The 21,782-nt window shown below is 33.2% G+C and overlaps 3 protein-coding genes and 1 long non-coding RNA gene across 14 annotated transcripts; 1 reads left to right on the top strand and 3 right to left on the bottom strand.

The window, feature by feature from the left end:
- Positions 1 to 3,356: 3,356 nt before the first annotated feature.
- Positions 3,357 to 5,482, bottom strand: LOC139992079 (uncharacterized). The gene has a single exon (XM_072012615.1). It carries the CDS (start codon positions 5,480 to 5,482, stop codon positions 5,213 to 5,215), a length of 270 nt encoding a protein of 89 aa, XP_071868716.1. The 3' UTR covers positions 3,357 to 5,212.
- Positions 5,483 to 5,624: 142 nt separating this feature from the next.
- Nrg (Neuroglian) lies at positions 5,625 to 14,596 on the bottom strand. Of its 4 annotated transcripts, XM_072012483.1 has the most exons (9): positions 13,442 to 13,595; positions 12,066 to 12,142; positions 11,371 to 11,503; positions 8,538 to 10,771; positions 8,194 to 8,452; positions 7,790 to 8,110; positions 7,062 to 7,711; positions 6,687 to 6,779; positions 5,625 to 6,577 (listed from the first exon to the last, which is right to left on the bottom strand). In XM_072012483.1, exons 2-8 carry the CDS (start codon positions 12,118 to 12,120, stop codon positions 6,688 to 6,690), a joined length of 3,744 nt encoding a protein of 1,247 aa, XP_071868584.1. In that variant the 5' UTR covers positions 12,121 to 12,142; positions 13,442 to 13,595; the 3' UTR covers positions 5,625 to 6,577; position 6,687. The 4 variants fall into 4 exon arrangements, with proteins under 4 accessions (XP_071868584.1, XP_071868583.1, XP_071868581.1 ...); XM_072012482.1 differs by lacking the exons at positions 6,687 to 6,779; positions 13,442 to 13,595 and adding an exon at positions 14,574 to 14,596; XM_072012480.1 differs by lacking the exon at positions 6,687 to 6,779.
- LOC139992081 (uncharacterized) lies at positions 14,010 to 15,955 on the top strand. 7 transcript variants are annotated; one of them, XR_011801010.1, is made up of 5 exons: positions 14,010 to 14,094; positions 14,242 to 14,278; positions 14,357 to 14,433; positions 14,604 to 14,836; positions 14,926 to 15,955. It is a non-coding gene; the product is annotated as an uncharacterized lncRNA (long non-coding RNA). The 7 variants fall into 7 exon arrangements; XR_011801009.1 differs by having other exon boundaries at positions 14,010 to 14,278; positions 14,357 to 14,429; XR_011801008.1 differs by having other exon boundaries at positions 14,010 to 14,278.
- Positions 15,939 to 20,797, bottom strand: LOC139992035 (scm-like with four MBT domains protein 2). Of its 2 annotated transcripts, none has more exons than XM_072012503.1 (8): positions 20,452 to 20,797; positions 20,268 to 20,336; positions 19,159 to 19,571; positions 18,986 to 19,075; positions 18,399 to 18,913; positions 17,402 to 18,252; positions 16,652 to 17,301; positions 15,939 to 16,577 (listed from the first exon to the last, which is right to left on the bottom strand). In XM_072012503.1, exons 2-8 carry the CDS (start codon positions 20,311 to 20,313, stop codon positions 16,407 to 16,409), a joined length of 2,736 nt encoding a protein of 911 aa, XP_071868604.1. In that variant the 5' UTR covers positions 20,314 to 20,336; positions 20,452 to 20,797; the 3' UTR covers positions 15,939 to 16,406. The 2 variants fall into 2 exon arrangements, with proteins under 2 accessions (XP_071868604.1, XP_071868605.1); XM_072012504.1 differs by having other exon boundaries at positions 16,652 to 17,298.
- Between the last annotated feature and the right edge of the window lie 985 nt (positions 20,798 to 21,782).

Below are 21,782 nucleotides of genomic sequence, written 5' to 3'. Positions count from 1 at the left end.
TGTAAAGTACAATGCTATTGTACGTAAATTATCCTTTTAAGAATTATATTAAACATTATACTACATACGTATTATACTTTGAGTGTTTTGTATATTTTTGCATGTTAGGTGCATTTTACATCTTTTTATACTTATAATTTTCCATAAATACATAGAACCTACAGTCTAATTATCACCATACATTATATGGAAACATGAGAGACATCTGTAGCGTATTCTATAACCTAGATTTCATGAAAGTTTCATATTACTCAATATATTTTCAAATTTCATTGTTCCAAGAGAACAACATTACTATATCAGCTATTTTCTTAGAATAACGTCTCTTTTTCATTAAATATTCTATAATGAAGAACTCCATATAAAAGTAGAGCTTCTATTTTAAATGATAAAATATTAATTCTTATATATCTCAGCATCTAATATATTTTTTATTGCACTTCTATTTTGTTAATGGTATTGATTGATTGATTTCTTAGAAACTACGAGGGATTCACTGAAGTAATTCATGGATTCTTGAAGAGAAACAATTTATCTTCATCAAATAATGAACGATAACCAGGTTTATTTGCGATTCCACGGTTACTTATAGAAGCTGAGATGAACGATTCTCCTCCGTGTTTAGCCGAAATCAACGCAAAAGTAGAAAACAAGCGCGTAATAATGGAATGGCTGGCGACTGCATTACTATTTCCGACCACGGGGTTCGAATGAAAGCCCGGTTGATGAATAATACATGATATGCGATAGATGTGTTGCCGTTGCTGTGGACCGAGTTTGTTAGTGAACTGTCTTCGATCTCCGTGTCTCGGGAAAGGAACTATATTTAATTTAGCACTCCTACGTAGCATTATTATTTAGCGCTAATACGTTAAATATATGCAGCAAACTACCAACTGTTCTATTCATGCACTTTTTGTTATTTTTATTTATATTTATATATTACTAAACAAATTTAAAAAAGCTATTGTATTCAAGATGTTCCGGGTAATTCATCTGAAAATTTAACGAGCCATTTATTTTCTTTAACAGATTGGCGATATCTTAGACGATGCACCGCGTCTTAAAAATTCTACGGCGATATCTTCATTTTTAGAAATCAAAGTACTCAGTTCCTGAAGGAGAATGGGGGTTGTTCTGGATACATCAGGTAACAGGTTTAACAGAATGGTTAATGAATAGTTGATAATAGTGTCCATTGTAGGCTACGTGTCCGAGGATTGGCCCATCTAACAAATGGCCCATTGTTATCTCTTACGGCTCCTCGGTCTTCCTCTTGCTCTTTCTCTTCTTCGCCTTTTTCCTTCTTCATCCTTCTTTTGCTGTGCACGAAACGGGCGTGCATACAGGGTAATTCAGAAAAGAGAAACGATTTTCTCGCGCGCAGAGCTATTATTACTGTGTTTGGTCGGTTGAAAGATACACACGGTTCGATAACAGCCCATCAGTTGAATTCTTAGTATTTTTGATCGGTAAGTAAAAATAAAAAATAAAAGCAACAAGCATCCCTCTTTATTCTTTTTTTCTTGCTTTTTATTCTAGTAACAAAAGAATCATATAGCGTACATACGACTTTCTGCAGAATGAAATCAGAACAGTCTTACATCGTTTTTATGCGTCATAAGTGACAAGTAGGAGGAAAGGTGGAGACAGAAATAATCAATTTCACGGATATTGGAATATCCATCGAGCAATCAATATTTGTAGATTGGAATACGTGCTGAGACTCTAATGGCCAGGCGAAATTAGAGGATATCCAATAAACCATTGCACGAGAGAATTGAGCACTGTATATTATCGGCGGATTACGAAGGAAAGGCCGTTTCGTCCGATACACAACGTACAATTGATCCGAACGTATATTATACATGGCTCACGAACGGGGAAGCGAGTCTCGAGGGCCGTCCCCATGAGGAGTAACCGGTGCCGGTTTATTCCCGATCGAATGTTTTTGCCCGACCGTCGCAAACCTAATTGGATTCGCTACGAACCACCTGACAGTCGTACACGGCAGAGCATTACGCAAAACCGTGTACCGTCCCCAGCTTTTTAAATGTCGATTCGCCGACGGTCGGCCCGTTTCGAGCCGCATTAACGCAGGGGCTCGTCCGATCATGCTTGCAAAATCGAATCAGCTGTTGGTTACGCTTGTTAATTGAAACGAATAGATTGTATCAAAAGTTGATCTTTCACACGATTTTACAGGAACAATGAACCTACTTCGTGGAAGTAAAAATTCAGGGAAAGCAATATATGCGCTGGATGATTTTTAGTTCTCCTTTTTTCTGTAAATGGAATTCTTGTTTTATTATAATAACATACATTATAATATTTTATGCTACGTTGATCGAGATAATGTCTGATCTTGCGTTATATATTTTCATCTTATGTAGGTACGATATACATGACATCTACTTATCATTGCAATTTTTACCTTGCAACGTACTCGTGTATCTGATCAGCGTGTGCAACTCGTATATACGATCCTTCTTTCTCATATGCACCGACCTTACCTCCTCTTTTCCCACAGGATACAAACGCATACGACCTCGGATCCTACATGGACACACGGCTCCTCCGGCAGGCAGCCAGGCGCTAACGTCGATGCATGTAGCTGATGGCAGCGGCCAGATCGTGCTATGTTTCTGCGTCATCGGACCGCGTTCTCCTTTCATCCTTTTTCATCGTTCCCTTCTCACTAGGTAGACAACAATGATAGAATGATATCTCTACGGAGTGGGGAATACGGAAAAATGGGATTAGCGACCAGAGAAAGAATCCGAAAAAGTCGGAAAACTCTGAAAGAAAAAGAGAGAACAGGGTAGAAAGTTGGGTAAAACAAAGAAGATGGAACAGGGACGAAAGTATGTGGGAAAGAGACAGAAAAAGGAAATGTTGGCGAAGGAGAGGACAAAGGAGAAAGAGGGGACAAGAAAAAAGAAAGAGAGAGGAATTCTCGAGAGATCAAGTTAGAGTACTGGCACAAAAAACCTGTCCCGCATAATTACATTATCGGTCACATCTCGTTCGACTTCTGTTCACAGTCACACAGCCCTTGCTTGCGAAAACGAATGCGTTCCCATACAATACAGGCTACCGTTGCTTCGAGGACGAAGCAGCAAGGTCTCCAACGAAACTGCAGGGGGTCCTGCCATTGTTTCTTTATCCTATCTTTTACGGACTTTTGGTAGAAAGTACCAAATATTTTGACAAATTGAATAGTCAGCATTGAACATTTTCTGTGATGATTGCTTTAGTTCGGGCCATTACTCTCTTCAATGGAACATGTTGATTGCTGTGGTGGAAAACGATGAGAACTCGGTGGTCAAAGAATGATCAATGGTCCTAGATTCATATTTTTTGGTTGTTTCAAGATTTTGATTTATTTATTTATTATTCATAATTTATTCTTTTCTTTATTGACATGGGAGATGTTACACAGGCATTGGAATGCGCGTTATCATAGTCGCTGGTAAACAGTCGAACACAAAGCGAAGTCACTTTGAAATTTTACATAACATTTTTAACGCAATGTGATACATACTCTCAATCTCTGTTGCACTACGGGGAGATGAAAGAATCTTTAACCAGATTGCTAAACTCTGAAAACTCTACTCCGTAGAAAAAATATTGAAACGATGGCATCGCTGAAAAAATGCATAATGATGTATCCCTTCTAGGAGCACTTTTATGCATCTTTTCATCGGAAAACGCATTAGTATCTTAATAGTACTAAGGTAATGTACAATCAAAAGTTAGCACGATAGACGCGCACATGTATAAAGGAGCGTATTCTCTTTGTTTTGTTACTTTTGTCACAGTTTTATAGGTATAACATGTGCTGTCATGTCGTTGTAAAATGAACACGGTTTTGTAGAAAGTCTCGCATATATCATACTTTTTTTTTAAATATAAATCTGTGCTCACTACGCTAACACGGTGTCATTCCTTCGACGGTATAAATAAAATTGTTAATATAATTATAAAAAAAATCAGATCCAACACACGAATGCGTCGTGCTAGACGCTCATCGTACCTATCGTGAATACAAAAAACTTTCTATGTATATAACAAGTGAAATAAAGAAAAAGAAAAATATCAAAATATATTAAAAGTATCAAAAGACCAGTAACAGTACGAAAATATTGGAAGTTCACATAAGTTACCATGTGTTTCAGCCAACTAGAAATTCAAATCCTGATAGATATCATTTGGATACACTTTGAAACTATACAGAAGATGCTACGATTAGAAAAATACGTTGAAACATAATTATATACGACTATATTTTGACTTGGACGTCGGATGCTTATCCTGGCAAATATGTAATTTAATATAAGTTTATGATTAATCACGTTTAAATATATTACACGTCTCCGCATCCTTTTATATACTTCATAGTATCTTTATAATAAATTATTGTTTTCTTTCATTTACAATACATTCTTTTTTGTAGGCGCCTATATATTTACGTATATATCTATATATAAAGTTCGTAAAAATTACGTGACGTCCAAGTCATTTGTACAGGATAATCGGCAAAAAAGACCCTGACAAATATAAACTGAAGATCAACGAATTTGTTCATTAAGTAAAATAAATTTTTTTTGCTAAAGATGGTAATCATCAAAATTTTAAAAGTCAACTCGGAAGGACAATCATAATTTAGTTCGATTTCTTGTCGTAGGCTGAGAGGTGTGTACGATTTTGCATATATAGACTTTTACGAACTTTACGCGCACATGTATTGTAAGTATTCTATATTTTGTACCTTTTTTATTTTTGTACCTGATATATTTGCTCACGACACTTTTGCAGACAACCTGTACATTGCATTGAATAACTTAATACGGTAAATAAAAAACATTAAATTTATTATCGGAGAAATTAACGAACTCTATGATTCTCATAATAACATTTCATACACTAAATTGTAATAATAGCTGCTCTCATGTGATCGCATTTTTTTAACACTAATTTTAATTAATAATCAATATACGTCTCTATATATTCAATAGCTATTTCATATATTAAATTATATTCTATATTGATTGAATTATAATAAAATTACAAAAAATAAAGTAAACATTAATAAGAATAAAAAGAACTTTCATTTTCAGCTAAAGCACGTTTCACATACAAAAAGCAACAATTAGAGGCCATGTGACATTTTTCGTTTTAAACTACCATAGTGCATGTACAATGTTCTTTTTTATGTTCTAATAGTAGTAGCAGTAGTAGTAGCAGTAGTAGTAGTAGCAGTAGTAGTAGTAGTAGTAGTAGTAGTAGTAGTAGTAGCAGCAGTAGTAGTAGTAGTAGTAGTAGTAGTAGTAGTAGTAGTAGTAGTAGTGGTAGTAGTGGTAGTAGTAGTAGTAATAGTAGTAGTAGTAGTAGTAGTAGTAGTAGTAGTAGCAGTAATAGCAGTAATAATAATAATAATAATAATAATAATAATAATAGTAATAATAATAATATCTTTCATATACTTTTGTTATTCGTGTATCGTTAATGAAGGTGCACGTGCACAATAATTGTAAATAGTCACTGATTCTTTATATTTGGCCCTCTGTCGGCAGAGTAAAAATTGATTGCATCTAAAGGTTCTTAGAACAATTTTTTTCTCATTTTTCAATTAAAGTTAGTTTCAGTCCCGGCCAGATTGCGACACTATGCTCAATGAGAGTCCTTCCGTTTTCAAGATTGCATATAAGTAACACCAGTATGTACCGTGTATTAACTAATTTTCGGGTAATACGAATTAATTATTGATACTGATTATCTTCATTTGAAAGACGTGAATCCTATATGCAGCCTTAAAAATGCTTCATACTTCCTTTTTTTGTGATACGCATACTTAGAACAATATAAACATAACTCGTATACCCTGTAATGGTCAGGAAGTGTCAATTTCCAATCTGGCCATGTCAAATGTTACGATCGATGCTAGAATACTTTCTACTATATTATGTCCATAAATAGCTTGCACGCTATGAGACACCTCTATCGTCTTTGGGTTTTATAATTAGTCAAAGATCTTCTCAACAAATTCAGTAATTGTAAATAATTTTCGATCGACTAATAAATTGTACTTTGGAACACACGCAATCACGTAGATGAAATAATCATCGCAGATCAACGTTTCTCAAAAATATTAAAAATTGCTGAAACACTCGAGTAACACACATCTAGACGTGTGTTAAATATCCATGAGGAATTACCTTTTAAACGACACGAATGTACAAACGTTGTGCATGACTTATATAGCCTTTACTCGGCTCGACATAGAAACATTTATACTTATCTTTCTATGTGAACTATAAAACCCAAAACCAAAATCTAATTGGCAGTATAGTGTTGGACGTTGCGCCCAGCGCAAGGTGCATAGCAGAGATGCTGCGGCTAGTAAGGATTGGATACCTTACTTCTGACAAAAAAACAATGTTTACGCGGTTTGAATAAGATAATACCAGAGGTTACACGTATGTGGCCATAGTGCCGCTTGGAATAGGCGGTGTTTCTTCCGGTCTACCTTTGGGCCCATATTGTCCAATGAAAGAACCGTCCTCCGTAAACCGCCCTTTAACAAAATGACCATCACAATTAATAAATTCGCATTAAAAATTATAATTTGAGAAACATAAACCATTAATGTTCCAATCTATTTTTAAATGTATCACTTAACCTACCTTACACTAACGTGGCAAATGCTTGTGAATTTGGTTCCTGTTTACGATGTCGACCATACTGACCGATGAATGATCCATCCTCGTTCATACCTTCTATATTAAGTCAAGCAACAAGGCAAAATAAAATCGACAAACAAAAACATAACATAAATTAAGGTGCTAAGGCAAAAAAAATAAATAACATGTAAATAAATATCTTATCCTATGTTGAACGTGTATAAAATGGATATAAAACAAGTATTTGTATTCATGCTGTTATGTGAATTTACACGTGTGGGAATTGGAATGCACATCTACTGAAATCTAATATTACTTACTACAATTGTCTTCTTACATTGTTAATGTAAATAGACTGTTATTATCAATTCAACTAACCTGTATCTCCCTCTCCATATTCTGCCATAGAATCAGTATCAGATTCAGGATGCTTTCCATCTTGATGGGAAGAAGATGCCAGAGACGCGCGACCGCCTGCTGATTTGGTATCTAAAGGTTGCGAATATTCATGAAAACCGCCTTCATCTGGATAATCGCCGCGCCCAGCAGCTAATTCTCTTTCATGTACGGCGTATTTTCCACCTCTATTACGTTTAATAACGCATACTATTATAAGTACTAAAAGAAGAAAGGCAATTGCTAACATCATTCCTATGAACCATCCAGCGGTTGCGACATTTTCTTTAGGCTGAATGATAGGTCCTTCGCTACTCGTTTCTACTTCTTGTGGTTCGCTTTCTGTGAAGTAGTTACCATCAACAGCAACGACAGACATCACATAAACTTCACCACTTTGAAGTCCTCGAATTTCGATCGTGTTCGATTGATATTCTGGTTCGGTCTGGAGTGGTATCGTTTCACCTTTGAGTTTATACTTTACAAAAAAGTGACTTCCTGGATTCCCATTGAGATTCAGCTGCCAGATAATTCTTACATTCGAGTATCCATTTTCCTTTGGAATAGCTTCCCATGTGAATTGGGGTATATCAGGTCGTTGAGATGTGCGTGTTTTTTGCTCGATAAAGTAACTAAGTGAGTATAAAACAATATGTTACCTCATATACATATATATATATAAAATTAAAGTAGAAAGCAATGATACATACTCATTTCCTTCACCAACTTTAGTTGTTGCTCGAACATGTACACGATATTTCATATCAGGTGCTAGAGCAGCTAATTTTGCACTGGTGGCTTCTGGATCTATAATATGTGGTTTTCTCTCCAAGAGAGGTCCCAGTCTAGTTCCATTTACGGATTCATAATATATTCTGTAGCCAGTCAAAATACCATTTGGTTCAGCAGGTTTTGTCCATGCTAAAAACAAAGCACTGGAACCCATTGGGAACGCCTCAAGATTGAGGACTGTTCCTGGGACACCTTCTGGTGTGTCAAAGCTTAAAGTTTCAGAAGGTGGCCCAGCATATCTAATAAATAAAAATAAAAAGATTATCGTTACAAATAATGTTACATATGAAAGTCTATAAACTGCTATTTTAAGATTCATTACCGTCCGTTGTATGCTAATATTCGAACATAGTTCTTGTTGAAGGGAACAAATTTGGTAACCAGTGCATGAGTCCTATTACCACCTCTTATATCGATTTCTCGCATTCCCTTTTCACCATCCTTTTCTGTCCACGTTTGGATCTTGTATCCTTGTAATTCACCCCGTACCGATTCCTCGGGGACCGGATTCCACGAGAATTGTGCGCTTGTACTCGACTTTACTTGATTTAACGTAAAGTTACTCGGTGCTTGCAATGGTACTGTAACATTAAATAAATGTTAGGTAATATTAATTCTAAAAGAAATTGCAAATACTATAAAAAATATAATAAAAAATCCACAAACCATCCTCTCCAGAGTATCCTGTTACTTCTTCAGGTGCAACTCTACATTCTCCTCTTTCATTAATAGCTACAACTTTAATCTTATATCTTTGATAAGTTGGTTGATTATCCACAACCAAACTGTTCTTCTTCCAATCGTGTATGTCTTCTATAGTCCATTTTTCTCCTGGTATATCACGTCTATAGTATACTCTATACATGAATTTGGGTGCATTGTGTTCAATTTGTGGCATTACTGTCCAAGATATAACCAGATTTTGTGGTGTTGTTCCCTTGCCCATAACGTTGTCGGGATTCGTGAAAGGAACGTCTTGTAACGTAGTACATACATCGCTATGCGGTGAGGGCAACGACGGACCTATTTTATTCCATGCTAATACACGGAATGTATAGTTAGCCCAAGGCGACATCGGAACATCGTATGTTTGTTCAGTTGATGGAACAGGATCTTTCGATATCTCCCATGTATCTGGAGTGAAACTGGTATTATGTTGAATAGTGTATCTCAAAATTGGTGCTCTATTATCACCCATTGGAGTCCAATGTATAGTAGCTGTAATTCCTGCACAATTAACACTAACTAATTTTGGCGGATTTGGTACATCTTGTACAACTAGTGTAGCTTGTGCCTTTGCCTCATCCAACTCGGTATGAGCAACGCAAGTGTAAGTACCGGTATCTAGTTCAGTCGTTTTTGTAATCATTAAAGAATAATCAGTACTTCGGATAAATCGTGGTTCCATCTCAAAATCGATGGGTTCGCCGTTACTCAACCAATCGATTGTAAGTGTTAAACTGGAATCTGTAACAGCGTTACATCTAAAAGTTGCAGTAGAACCTGCAGCAACTTCGTAATCTTCTGGTTCATCTGTGATCCTAGTATGTTCTTTTACTGCTAGATTACCAGAGGCTTCTATTTCTCCGAATTTATTGGACGCATGGCATGTATAGGTGCCTGCATCTAAAAATATTACGTTTTCAATTTCTAAGTCACCAGAATCTAAAGTCTTGTATCGTCCTCCAGTTAGTTCTTGCCCATTTCGAATCCATTTTACAGCAGGTTTCGGTGCTCCAAATACACGGCAAGTAATTCTCACAGTTTTACCATCGACTGTAGCGATATCAGCGGGGGGTTGAGTAATTTCGGGTTCTAAAGCTAAAACATTTACGTACACATCCTTGTATACATAACCCAATGAATTTGTTGCATTGCAACCATAGTTTCCTGTATCCTTTTTAGTCAACTTTTCAATAATAATAGAATTTGGTGTAACTTTTCTGCGTGGATTTGGAGGTGCTTCTGATATTGGTTTGCCATTATGAATCCATTTTATCTCAGGGACAGGTACTCCATTAGCAGCACACTTGAATTCTACAGTTTCGTCTTCTGCCGCATTTATAATCTCAGGCTCGATAGTGAAATATGGTACCGCCATTACTTGTAAATGTATAGAATACGATTTCGCGTCACCCACTCCGTTTGAAGCTTCGCAAGTATACGTTCCTTCGTCTTTCGAATTAACATGTTTAATTATCAAAGATTTACCATAATTCCCTTGCATTATTCTATCGTTAGTTCTAATTACTTCGCCATTTTTACTCCACACTATTTGTGGTAATGGTGTTCCACCATGTATGCAATATAATTCAATTTTTTTGCCACGTAAGGCAACTTCATTTTTTCTACTCACATATTGTTTAACAGGTTCATATTTATTTTGACTAGCAGATATTCCCGAAGAGATAACGTTCAATAAAACTCTATTACCTAATTTATATTCATTTCTGAATACAGATGTAGCTGCACACGCATAATAAAAATCGTCTGAAGCATCATTTCTTGTAACGTTGCTGAACCAAAGGTTCCCTTCAGGATCTAAAGTCATTCGCGAATTATTGATCGACTTAATGCCTCCAGCAGTATCTTGAATTAACCAATATACGTTTGGTTTTGGCCAACCATCTGGTGGTTGGCAAGTTAGTTTAAATGGCTGTCCTTCATTTGCATCCAGACTTATAGGATTCTGATCTTTGAACGAGTTCAATTCAGCTTTTCTAACGAAAACTGAATTAGACGTTGCAATTCCCCATTCATTCTCTGCAAAGCATTGATATTGGCCCAGATCTTCGTCTCGTGGTCTAGAAATCACCAGTGTACCTCTACCAGGTTGCTGAGATATACGGTCATCATATGCTGGCCACTCAAAATTCTTTCCATTTTTAATCCATCGATACCTACATTAGATCAATAAATAAAATTTGTACTAACATTAGAAATATTCTTGCAAGTTTGGTCAAATACTCAATATTATCATTATTCATGATTACTGTTATGCTAAAAATAATACGATATTGATCATGAATAGATGAGAATAAATCATAATGAGGTAATGATATTTTTTATTTTCCTTCAGTATATTGTTAGATCACTCCCATGCATCTACAGTTCACACCACAAGTAAGGTATCTTTATCAGTACTAGTAACTTTATACCCCCTAAGGCTATGAGGTCATCCTGGTAATTAAGACCAGTTACTCTGGCTTCTTTGCAGGACAGAGATAGTGTACTTACATGTAAGTGCAATGAAACTACATGAATGAAATATTCCTGGAAAATATACTATTAATGTTGCACTACTGCATTAATTCTTTACAAAATTTCTGCTTTTCTTTGATTAGCATTTAAAATTTAAATCAATGCAATAAATAGTTTTTTTAAATATAGCATCTTTTTTATTTTTTTCATAAACATTATATTTTTATTTACAAAATAATAACAAAGTAGTAAGACATATTTTAAGGTTTTATTTATTTTCTAATTAAATGAACTTTACCTTGGAGCAGGTTCTCCTTCTGCTTCACATTCAATTAAAAATGGTTTGTCATTCTCATTAATCTTCGCTTGAGCCACTTGAAATAACTGCTCATCTGTTGGGGGTTGTTTGGATATCCGTGGTGGAGATTGGACTAATAAAAGATACAAATGACACATGTGCATTATTGTTACACACTATGAAACAATTTGCTGATATGCACTTAGTAAAATATGTTACATATGTTATTATATGCACATATGTGCTATATAGCAGTAACTATGTTTTTATAGCCATTGAATAAATTTAAATAAAAATGCTTTAAAATATAGTGAAATGTAATGAAATTAAAGTGTGTTCTTAGAACAATATAATCTCCTAACTTAATGTATTATAATTGCATTAAACTAAATTCACTTAGTGTTACATGTCTTATAAAAGCAAGTGAAAGCAAAATATGTATTTTTTATAATTTTCTAATGATATAACAAAAATTGTTTGTGATTAAAAGTTTATAATTAAAGAAAATTTGTTTTATGTGAAAACAACTAGCTGCATCTGGTAAGCTTGCTACTGTTTTCACCTCCTATAATATCCAGAATATGGATTATAATTAAAAATCACAGATTGCTACTATGAAAATTGATTGATCATAACAAGTATTACTTCGAATTTATTGTGACCGATATAAAACGTGATGACGGAATTACACTCACTTAAAGCCGATGCCTGCAGTACCAGTGTTGAGATAATACACACGATGAACTTCATGATCGACCGGTATTTTCTTGATCTAGAAGTAGAAGATTTTCTTGAATATTTCAATCGTACAAATTTCGGAAGAAGCAAAATATATTTTAAGAAAACATTTATGAAAATTGCAAATTTTTCGCCATATAGGTAGAAACTAGAATCTATTATATGAAATCAAATTAAAATTTCATTTCGAATTCCTTTTAAGAAATATAAATTATGAATTTGAACATACTTTCTATAGATTTATCCATGTTAATTAACTTTTGTGATTCAAACGAATCCGACAACTAAATTTGTTACGTTAGAGATTTTGTAAACCCTATTGGCATTCGCAAGTAACTTTTTTTGATACAACACTGAGCTGCATTTTATTTGAATCGCATTGTATACACGCGTATACAAAGAATATGAATCGTGCGCAGGAATGTCAGAATGAATATACAATATGACATTAACGATTTTGTTCGAAATAAATGTGTTAACGCTATAACTACCAATGACTAAGGTATAAACCACATTCCAAAGAACTCAAGCCGAAATATAAAAAGATACATAATGCAAGAGAAGAAAAACAAGCCTTTATTCGGTATACATCGTCAGAAATCATTAAAATGTCTAAAAATATGCCATAGTAAATCTGCAAAATTTCTATGAAAAATGATTAATTTATCATTTTGACGATATTCAAGTAGTTCTAACTTTAAATAGAATTTTCAAATCCACTGGCGAATAGTTGCCAATGGAGACGTGAGAAATGGGCGTGCTCTCCGCGTAAAAAACCAACGAACAATATACATATGTAGAAAACTAGACATGTGTCATCGGACCGGCTAATAGTGTATCCATCAGCAGCTTCTTAAAAGTATCATGCAAAATCTACGTTATTTTTCTATATTTTTTCAGTGAAACTAGATAAAATAGAACAAGTATATGTAACAATGTTGTGTATTCGTTTCAGGATCGCGCACAATCGTTGGAACAGGTGATGGTGTTACGATGATCTCACCGAAGTTGTCCTTCGAAATCACAACATCGCCGATGAAAATTTTACCGCCGTTCCGTTCGTCCACCTGTTTCACGACACGTTTGCTTTATTCTTACGACGTTTAAAGGAATCTGAATCGATCGACCGCTACTTAGAAAACAGATATACTATGGGGACCAAAAGGGAAAAAAGGGAACACACGGGGCTGGGCAAACGGGCACACCCGCGAACTAGCATTGATCGCCGACGCTTCGTTTGTTCGTTTCACTCAATACCTCGGTTATTACTCGATTTCTCGATGTACGTCACTAATCAATTGTACGTTTCTTCACGTCAATGACAATAGCTCACCTATCTCAACCTTTTAAGACGTGTTTGATTATTAAAATTCCGTCATCACCAAGGCATCATCGAAAAACCACTGACTCGTACACGTAACGTAGCGCACCGTACGGTACTGTACATTAGTGTGGATGTGCACGTTGCATGTATTGCAGGCTCGATCCCCACCTAGTATCTTCGGTCACACCGATTTACACTACTAAGTTTTCACTGAACTTTAAGGTCCGCTCACATAGGAATGTAGCAGTTCGCTATCTGGCGACGGGTCATCACCAAACCTGGTCAGTTAGCAAGATAGGATCTGCATTACGGTTCTCTTATACTTTTGATCTAATATTATTAGTAAAATTTTACATTAGTTATAGATTAGGATTAATATATTCTTTTTTAGACAAGAATAACAATTAATGTTTGATGATTAAACAAACGGAACTTTAAAAGTAAATTTTATGAATTACAAGTCATCCCATTATCCTATTTTACCTGAAATCGTAAATATATAAAGTGTTATAACCCATCACTTGTAACTTGTCAATTCACTAATATTATTTGGAAAATTATAACGCAGAGGTCCAGGGATTCTATCTTATAAATCTATATATATCCATCGAACTCTCAAAACTTTGAAATCTATGAAGATTTTTAGAACATTCAAGATCAAGGTATTCGAGACTTATCGAACGATTTAAGATTTATTAAAACCTTAAACAGTTTCTAATACTGAATCATGTCAAAATAGTTCGAATCTTAACAATATTGTAAAACTTCGATTTGTTTCGAAATTGAGATTCAAACACTCATTGCTATAGAAATTCAACCAAGATATCACGGCTCCAATATCTAAAGGTTTGTTAATCTTTATAAAAACGATTAAATGTCAGGTCTCGTACAAATACACACACGAACATGCACACATATGTATAGTGTCGAAGTTCCGCTCCACTTCCAAGAAATGGTAGGGATAGTGATGTTAGTTAGCAAGGCGGAATTCCGGCCAGTTAGTAAGACACTACTGCATTCTATGAAAAGAGTTGACATTTATAAGACCACTGCAGACGAGTATAAGAATTTTATATAGCAAAATAGTCGTTCATTAGATAGTTTGTTAATACTGCTTTATTGAATAATGTCAAATACTTACAATCTTTTTATAAAAGTCTTCTTTTCGCAGGTTAAACAAACGGTGTGAGTATTCCTTTATAGGAGTGAGTCTTTATAGTCTCTTGGCCAATAACGGTCGAGACAAATCGAAGGCATCTTGTCGCGCCAGATTCAAAAAAAGCGCGCCTCCTAAGCAAACTTAGCTTCTATGTATAGCCTGTATAGGATCTTAAAGTGCAGCTGTGTATACTTTGCAAAAAGGGGGAAGTGATATATTTTAGAACTTATACATGTCAAAGAGAGGTAAACGATGCATCTTTACGTGAGCCGTTATACCTTTGTCAACTTCTCAATATGACAAAATTTTCAAGTTTGAAATTCATGTTTAGTAGGTAATATGGTTTTTTGAGACATGAGTGCAACAGAGTTTATCACGATAATATTTTATAAAGGAGAGATAAAAAACTTAATGTAAAAACGATTGTAGAAGATGAGAAACTATGCCATTAATTAATTTTCGGTATATTATCGTATATATGATAAGTATGAGAACAATTGATATATAAATGGTATTCCAGGTAAAAAGATACAAATATTATAACAAGATAACTAATACATGTATATTCTAAGAACCAATAGCAAATCTCTTCTGTGATAAGAAATACGTCTGAGTCTGAGCAAATTTAAACTTCGATCGAATGCTCGATATAAAAATATAGGTCGAGCAGTATGCTATGACTTATATTCGCATATTCAATAAAATTGATGATTTTTATCGTATTGTAGAAAGCCAAGATGCAAAAATTATCATGTCTCTGAATACAAATTATGTTAACAATTATGTGCGTAATCATATTTGGTTTTCATACCAGTTCAGACCACACACAGAGAGACAACGAGTGCTGCTTACAAAACACTTAACCGCATCGTTTCTTTTGACGTTAATTGATAGACCGTGTGCAAAGAATACGTTCTATGAGCCGTACTGGATACCAAATAAGTTGATGTTCGTACTGAATATCATATCTCTTTCATTTTATTTGATTTTTCCGTTCCGTTAATCGCATTTACTTCTTGCATTAAAAGTTATATAATATTTGTTATACTTAGGCATCAAAATAAAGTTGTTGTAGGAAGTAAAGTAGGAAATAGTGAAGGAAGTAAACTATATTTGCATATAATTTGCATCTATTCATCTGTCTTGGATAAATGACAAGTTTAATAATTTCTACTTCATTCACAATTCTTGTTTGATATTTGATCCTCAGTGTAGATAATTTGGCAAAGTATCAAAAATTGCAGTGCGGTTTATAGGACATGTAAAAGCATTGTCACAAATTTAGATTGAGCTACACGAAACCGACAAACTCAAACGTATATTTTGGATTATTATATTAAGACATGATTTCCTTGCGATTATAAATTTATTGCTTTATTATCAATTTACAAAATAAAAATTTAATGAATATATATTATATAAACGCTAATAATAGTAGGATTAATAATAGAAAAAGATCGTCCAATCTTATTCATACTGATTTTGTACAATTTGAAAATAAAGAATAAGCCTTAATACGTGTTTGCATCTTAGGTACTTTTCTGATTAGTCAGTTTAATTAGTAATATCTAATTTCATTAAAATACATGATATAATAAAAATAATTTAAATATACAACAGTATAATTAAATACATTGTATATCTATTTAAAATCTATTTAAAAATAATGCAGTCTTGCATGTTTGTATAAATTAAAAATCAGTTTGTAATTATTTATACATTTAAGATCTAGAAGTTGTTTTCCTCTTGTTTCATGATACACTATATTACACTATATAAATAATACAATAAATTGAATTTTCCTAGTTATTAAAATTATACAATTTGATACTGTTCTGGTTCTACTTCATTTATATGTCGTAAAAAGAACGTGACTTTAACTTGTTCAACGTGCCGACAAAGTTTCATAGCTAAACTCGTTCGCAACTTCATGTGTTGTGTAAGAGACGGTAGATTTAATAGTAAAAATGCTAGCCCATCAATTTCCTGTAAAAGAAGAAAAAGGAAAGTAAATTATTAGAATTATGCCGCTTAAGGATTTATATTTCTGTATACATTACTTCTTGTTTCACTCGGTATGCAATGTCTTTGCAATCATTCGTTTTTCTTAAGTATCTGAAGACATCATCTACACTCCAAAATAATGGATTCGAATCAAGTTTCCGCGTTTTTGGACGCCTTTGTTTCTTCTGCATCCTTACATATTCTGATTCTCCATCTGAGCCATCAGATTCAATACTTGTATCCCAATCTCGTTCTCTCTTACTTGCTCTAGTAACAGTGGAACTTTGGCTAAATTTTGATGAATGCTGTTTATTATTTAAACTATTAGGACTTCCTCTGTCTTTCATCTTCCTATTATCGTTAAATGAACTTCCAGAATCATCCGATGCGTTGCTAGAAGGTGGCTCAGTTTTAAGTTCATCTGATTTTTCTCCTTTCTCTAAACCTTTCTGGATCATGATATCTATCTCAGAAAGTGGTGGTCTTCCATCGAGCGTTTCTTCAAGCCCTGATACGTGTTTGGCTAAATCTAATGACATAAATGGCATTTCATCTTCTTGCTCGAAATCTTCATGAGTCTCTTTTTCTCTGTTTGCCCATCTTCCTCGTCTCCTTTTTCGCCTACCACCCCATGGTTTTGGTTTTTGTACCATAATACTCGTATAACCCTTTGGCTTACCTCTTCGTCCGGTACCAACAGATGCTGCTAAAATAAAAAGTTAATTAGTATTAATAAATCAATTGAAATGAAGATTATAAATGAACCACATATATAATAACCTAAATATAAAAGAAGTGACACTTACTAAATTTTGCTTTTGATGTTTTGTGGCACTTATCCGGACATTCATTTTCAGGTACATACAAGGGACCAAATAAATTTGGACATACCATCAACTTTTTGCAAATATTTCTGCAAAAATCAGCCACCATATCTCCGGATGTAACTACGGCAACACTGGCACGATATGTATTGTTTTTATGTTTGGCTTTTAAAACTTCTAAATGGTATCCTGGATCTGGTTTAGAATCACACTGAAGGACCTTTAATATCCTAGCACTTCTATATCCTACAGATACAATCATTGATAAAACTTCTCTCATAACTAAAATTACAGGGCCAGGTCCTACTGCTTTTGGTAGGGTTGCTAATTTCCCTTTAGAAATCATAGGGCCTGTGAAACAACGATAATTAAAATATATCTTTGGACACCAAAGTGAAGAACGTGGTTCAGATATTGGTATATCTAGAATGTTAGTCTTTTTTTCTTCCTTCACGGGCATTTGCAATTGTTTACAAACTTCCATATAATCTTTTGGTGGTTTCAATGGATAATGATTAGATTCACACCATCCAACAGGAAATATTTGTAAGGAATACATATCGACTATATGTTCTGGTTTTGTATTTTCGTAATTATCTAACTTTAACCATAAAAGATTGTCAACAATTTTTGTAATATGTGCGGCACATATGATATTTTCACATTCTGGATCAACTGCTTCTAACCGCATACTACATTCAAAGCTTGCATCAGTGGCACTTTGTCTTTCTGGAAATAATTTTTCTTCTGCAGCAGTTGCTTGGGTATCTTTTAAATATTCGTCCCAATCAAATTCGTCTTCTTTTGGAGTCCAACCATTTGGATGCACAATTCTAAAAAGCATTAAAATGTTACATTATAAGGCATGAATCAATTATGAAGATTTAAGAGCACTAAGGACATATAATTTAGAAAATAATTATTTCTTCATATTTAAGTAGTTTTGCATTTCTTTTGCATTCATAAGGATTAGACTTACTTAATATCATGTTGTTTTGCCCATCCAACTGGAAATATATATGGATGTTCTGCTGTACAAAGCCAAGTGTTTTTCTCTGTACTGTTGTACATACAGTTTTCAATATCCATTCCCTTTGACAACTCATCATATGTATCAATATGTACAAGGAAATAAGTGTCATCAAATACTTTTATAACAGTAGCTGGGCATATTTTTATCTGATCAATTGGGCTCAATGCTTCTAATTTCATACCAACTTTAAATTCATGTTTCGGATGATCTACAGTATTATGAAATAATTCTTCTGGAAGATCATAATTTTTTGGTATAGACTCTAATAAATCTTTCCATTCTTCATACGTATGCATTTCTACTATAGAACTGGGTGGTTCTAGAAACCAAGTAGAATTAGATTTAGATGCAAACCCATAAGGATGAAGATGTTCTGATGTACAGAACATCCAAAAATCTTTACGTGAAGATCCAGGAGTATCATATCTTAATAAAAGTCGTCCTCCTACATTTTCTATAATCTAAAGAAACACAAAATTAATTAAATGGTACTTATGGAAATAATAATATAAAATTTGTTCATTACTTCTTACCGTGGCTACCCATAATTTATATGGATGTAGTATATCACTAACTTCAACTTTCATGCCTTGCTTGATTCTCTCTGTCATGCTTAGACCATCCTATATGGAAACAAAAATTAAAATTAGAAAATTAAATTATAATTTTATTTTTATATAAAATTTTTTACAAATTTTTAACTAACTCCTGATAACATTTCTGGTGGAACACTCCGGGCTGTTGTTAAAAATTCAGACAATCTTTCTACGCAGTCTGGGGATCTTTGAAGAATAATATCAGTTGGTACTAATTTTTTATTATTTTTCACACACCAACCAAGTTCATGAGCAGCTTCCTTAGTAAGGTTGAACCAAAATTCCAATGATCTATCATCTCCACCAAAATAGCGTAAACGTAATAAAGGACCACATGCCATGACAATAGAAGCCACCCAGTAATTGGTGTCTTCCTCATCTGCATTTTTTGGAATTGGCACCTCAAGGGACATGCCAATTTCAATACCACTCTGAAGTGTCAGCTCAACATGTGGAAACATAATTTGTGGTACTTCAACACTGTTTGTAGCATCAAGATAATCTTGCCAAAAGAAGCCATATTCTGAAAAATAGATTTTAATTTCAGATTTCTTAAGGTATAATTTTTAATTATTAGAATTTATGAAATTTATTAATATTTATATTTAAATATATTATATCATTTATTTTTAATTATAATGTTAAATATAATAATAATAATAATAATAATAATAATAATAATAATAATAATAATAATAATAATAATAAGCACGAATATACTAAAAATAAAAATATTTCTATTAAAAAAGTAGATATATATAAATATAAATATACTTTTAATTTATTGAAATAAATTATTTTTTATTTTTAATGAAATATATTTATTATAAAATAATTGTTAAAATGACACGTAATTTTATTTTAAAAAATATATATCTTGTGTGTCCAAAAACTATATATCTAATACTCATAAATAGATTATAAGATTCGTCATTATCATGACGATATGATTAATAAAATAAAATAAATTTCACTTGCGCGTCTCATTAAGGATTCCATGAAATTTACATTCCTGCAATACGTTACTATCAAAAACTCTGCGAACGTGATTAATGTCTTCTAATAGAATCAGTGTTAAACGGTCAGAGTCATTTCAAAAACTTTAGAAGGTTACCGAATAATCATAATTTTATTACAAATAACATTGACGTTATATAATAAAAATTGCACAAACGAAACAGTGTAAACTAATCACAAATGCAAATTAATTTAATCTTACCTCCTTCTTGCACTTTCTCTTGTGATCGGTTTTCGCAAGGTTCCATGACTTCGTTATAATATTATAAGCCTGCACATAAATACATTAAAATCAATTTCCATCGCGGCCCCGTTATTTGGGCAGCGAATAGATTATTAATTTTTATTAAACTTTCTAATAAATCGTCGAACAATTTACAACTTACCTTTTTTATAGTAAGCGCTTATTTTCGAAATTTGCGTAGTGTTTGTTTTAATGAAAAATAGTATCCTCAATCGTAGCTGTCCGTGCCGCTCTATACTGGTCTACTGTATGCGTATCTTTCTCTTTTGTTTCCTATCTCTCTCGTGTGGTACGCTTGGCGCATTCGTCCCGAACCTTAGACCTATCTACTTTGAATTAGGCAACATTTTGAATGTACCTTCTATGATATTTTCTTGAACTACTACTAACCTTATTCTATCTATGTCTTCGTCTATGCCCTTTGCGGAAATTCTTTTTAATATTTCCCTAACACCAATAACAGTATCCTCCAACAATAGGTACTTGTATACCTTGCTTTCCATACCATATGAAGTATAACGTCTACGATTAATCATCAGATTTCATTCTTCATTTTAAATATTGCAGGTTTATTATCTATCACGAGAAAGATATTATCAATCTTTTAAATGATAAGATTTACAAGCCTCAGCGATCATCAATGATATAGTTACACAAAAATTTATCTTCTATTTTTTGTTTATTTCTTTTATGTTAATATTGATCCACTATAGTCAATTGTTTAGTAAGACAGACCAGTTGTAACGAGGAAAGCTTGTTAAGCGCAATATAGATTATTTTATACTTATATATATATATATTGTAAACTTGTATTTCGAATATAATCGTTGTATTAATTTGAACACGTGGTTGTTCATATATTATATATTTGATATATGTACGTAATTAAAGACTGCATTTTAATATACGTGTATGATACATATATATAAGTACAATAACAAATTTTATTTTAATTGATTTATAAATGGTAACATTGTCAATATTTTTATGTACACTATGTTTCTTGCAAAATTATTATTATAGTTATTTTATAGCGTTACACAGAGAAAGATGGGATATATTAAGAGTGAATTGTATATAATTGTATGTACTCGTTAGAAAATCGATACAATTGATATGCCACATATTTCAATCTTTATACATATACTACTTACGTATGTATCTGTTTTCCAAAATATAGATTCGTTAAAGTAAATAGCAATCATATATTATAATGATTTTATGATTAAAATTAAAATATTCCATACATTTTTGAGTTTATGAGTGTCTATAATGAATATCTGTTGCTACAATAAATTATACATTTTAATTCAATTATATGTATACGTAAAGAGTAAATGTTATAAAAGATGGTGTTCCTGTACTCTATTTTTTAATATTATGCAAAGCTAGATAAACTTAATTGAATTGAGATTATAAAAACTATCGAAATGATGATACAACCTGCTGTTACCAACAGAGCTAAACTTAAAA

Source organism: Bombus fervidus, chromosome 11, assembly GCF_041682495.2.
Source record: "Bombus fervidus isolate BK054 chromosome 11, iyBomFerv1, whole genome shotgun sequence".
In the NCBI taxonomy this organism is placed as follows: Eukaryota; Metazoa; Arthropoda; class Insecta; order Hymenoptera; family Apidae; genus Bombus; species Bombus fervidus.
This window is presented reverse-complemented; position numbering and strand designations above follow the sequence as displayed.

Excerpts from the sequence above, each read along its gene's own strand:
- LOC139992035 (XM_072012503.1), bottom strand. The coding sequence starts at position 20,313 with ATGGAACCTTGCGAAAACCGATCACAAGAGAAAGTGCAAGAAGGAG. Across the intron at positions 17,302-17,401 it reads AACATCAAAAGCAAAATTTA|CAGCATCTGTTGGTACCGGA; the intron begins GTAAGTGTCACT and ends TTTTTATTTTAG. Across the intron at positions 16,578-16,651 it reads CATACCGAGTGAAACAAGAA|GAAATTGATGGGCTAGCATT; the intron begins GTAATGTATACA and ends CTTCTTTTACAG.
- LOC139992079 (XM_072012615.1), bottom strand. The coding sequence starts at position 5,482 with ATGAAAGATATTATTATTATTACTATTATTATTATTATTATTATTATT.
- Nrg (XM_072012482.1), bottom strand. The coding sequence starts at position 12,120 with ATGAAGTTCATCGTGTGTATTATCTCAACACTGGTACTGCAGGCATCG. Across the intron at positions 10,772-11,370 it reads GAAGGAGAACCTGCTCCAAG|GTATCGATGGATTAAAAATG; the intron begins GTAAAGTTCATT and ends GATCTAATGTAG. Across the intron at positions 6,578-7,061 it reads ATATGGAGAGGGAGATACAG|GGCGGTTTACGGAGGACGGT; the intron begins GTTAGTTGAATT and ends ATTTTGTTAAAG.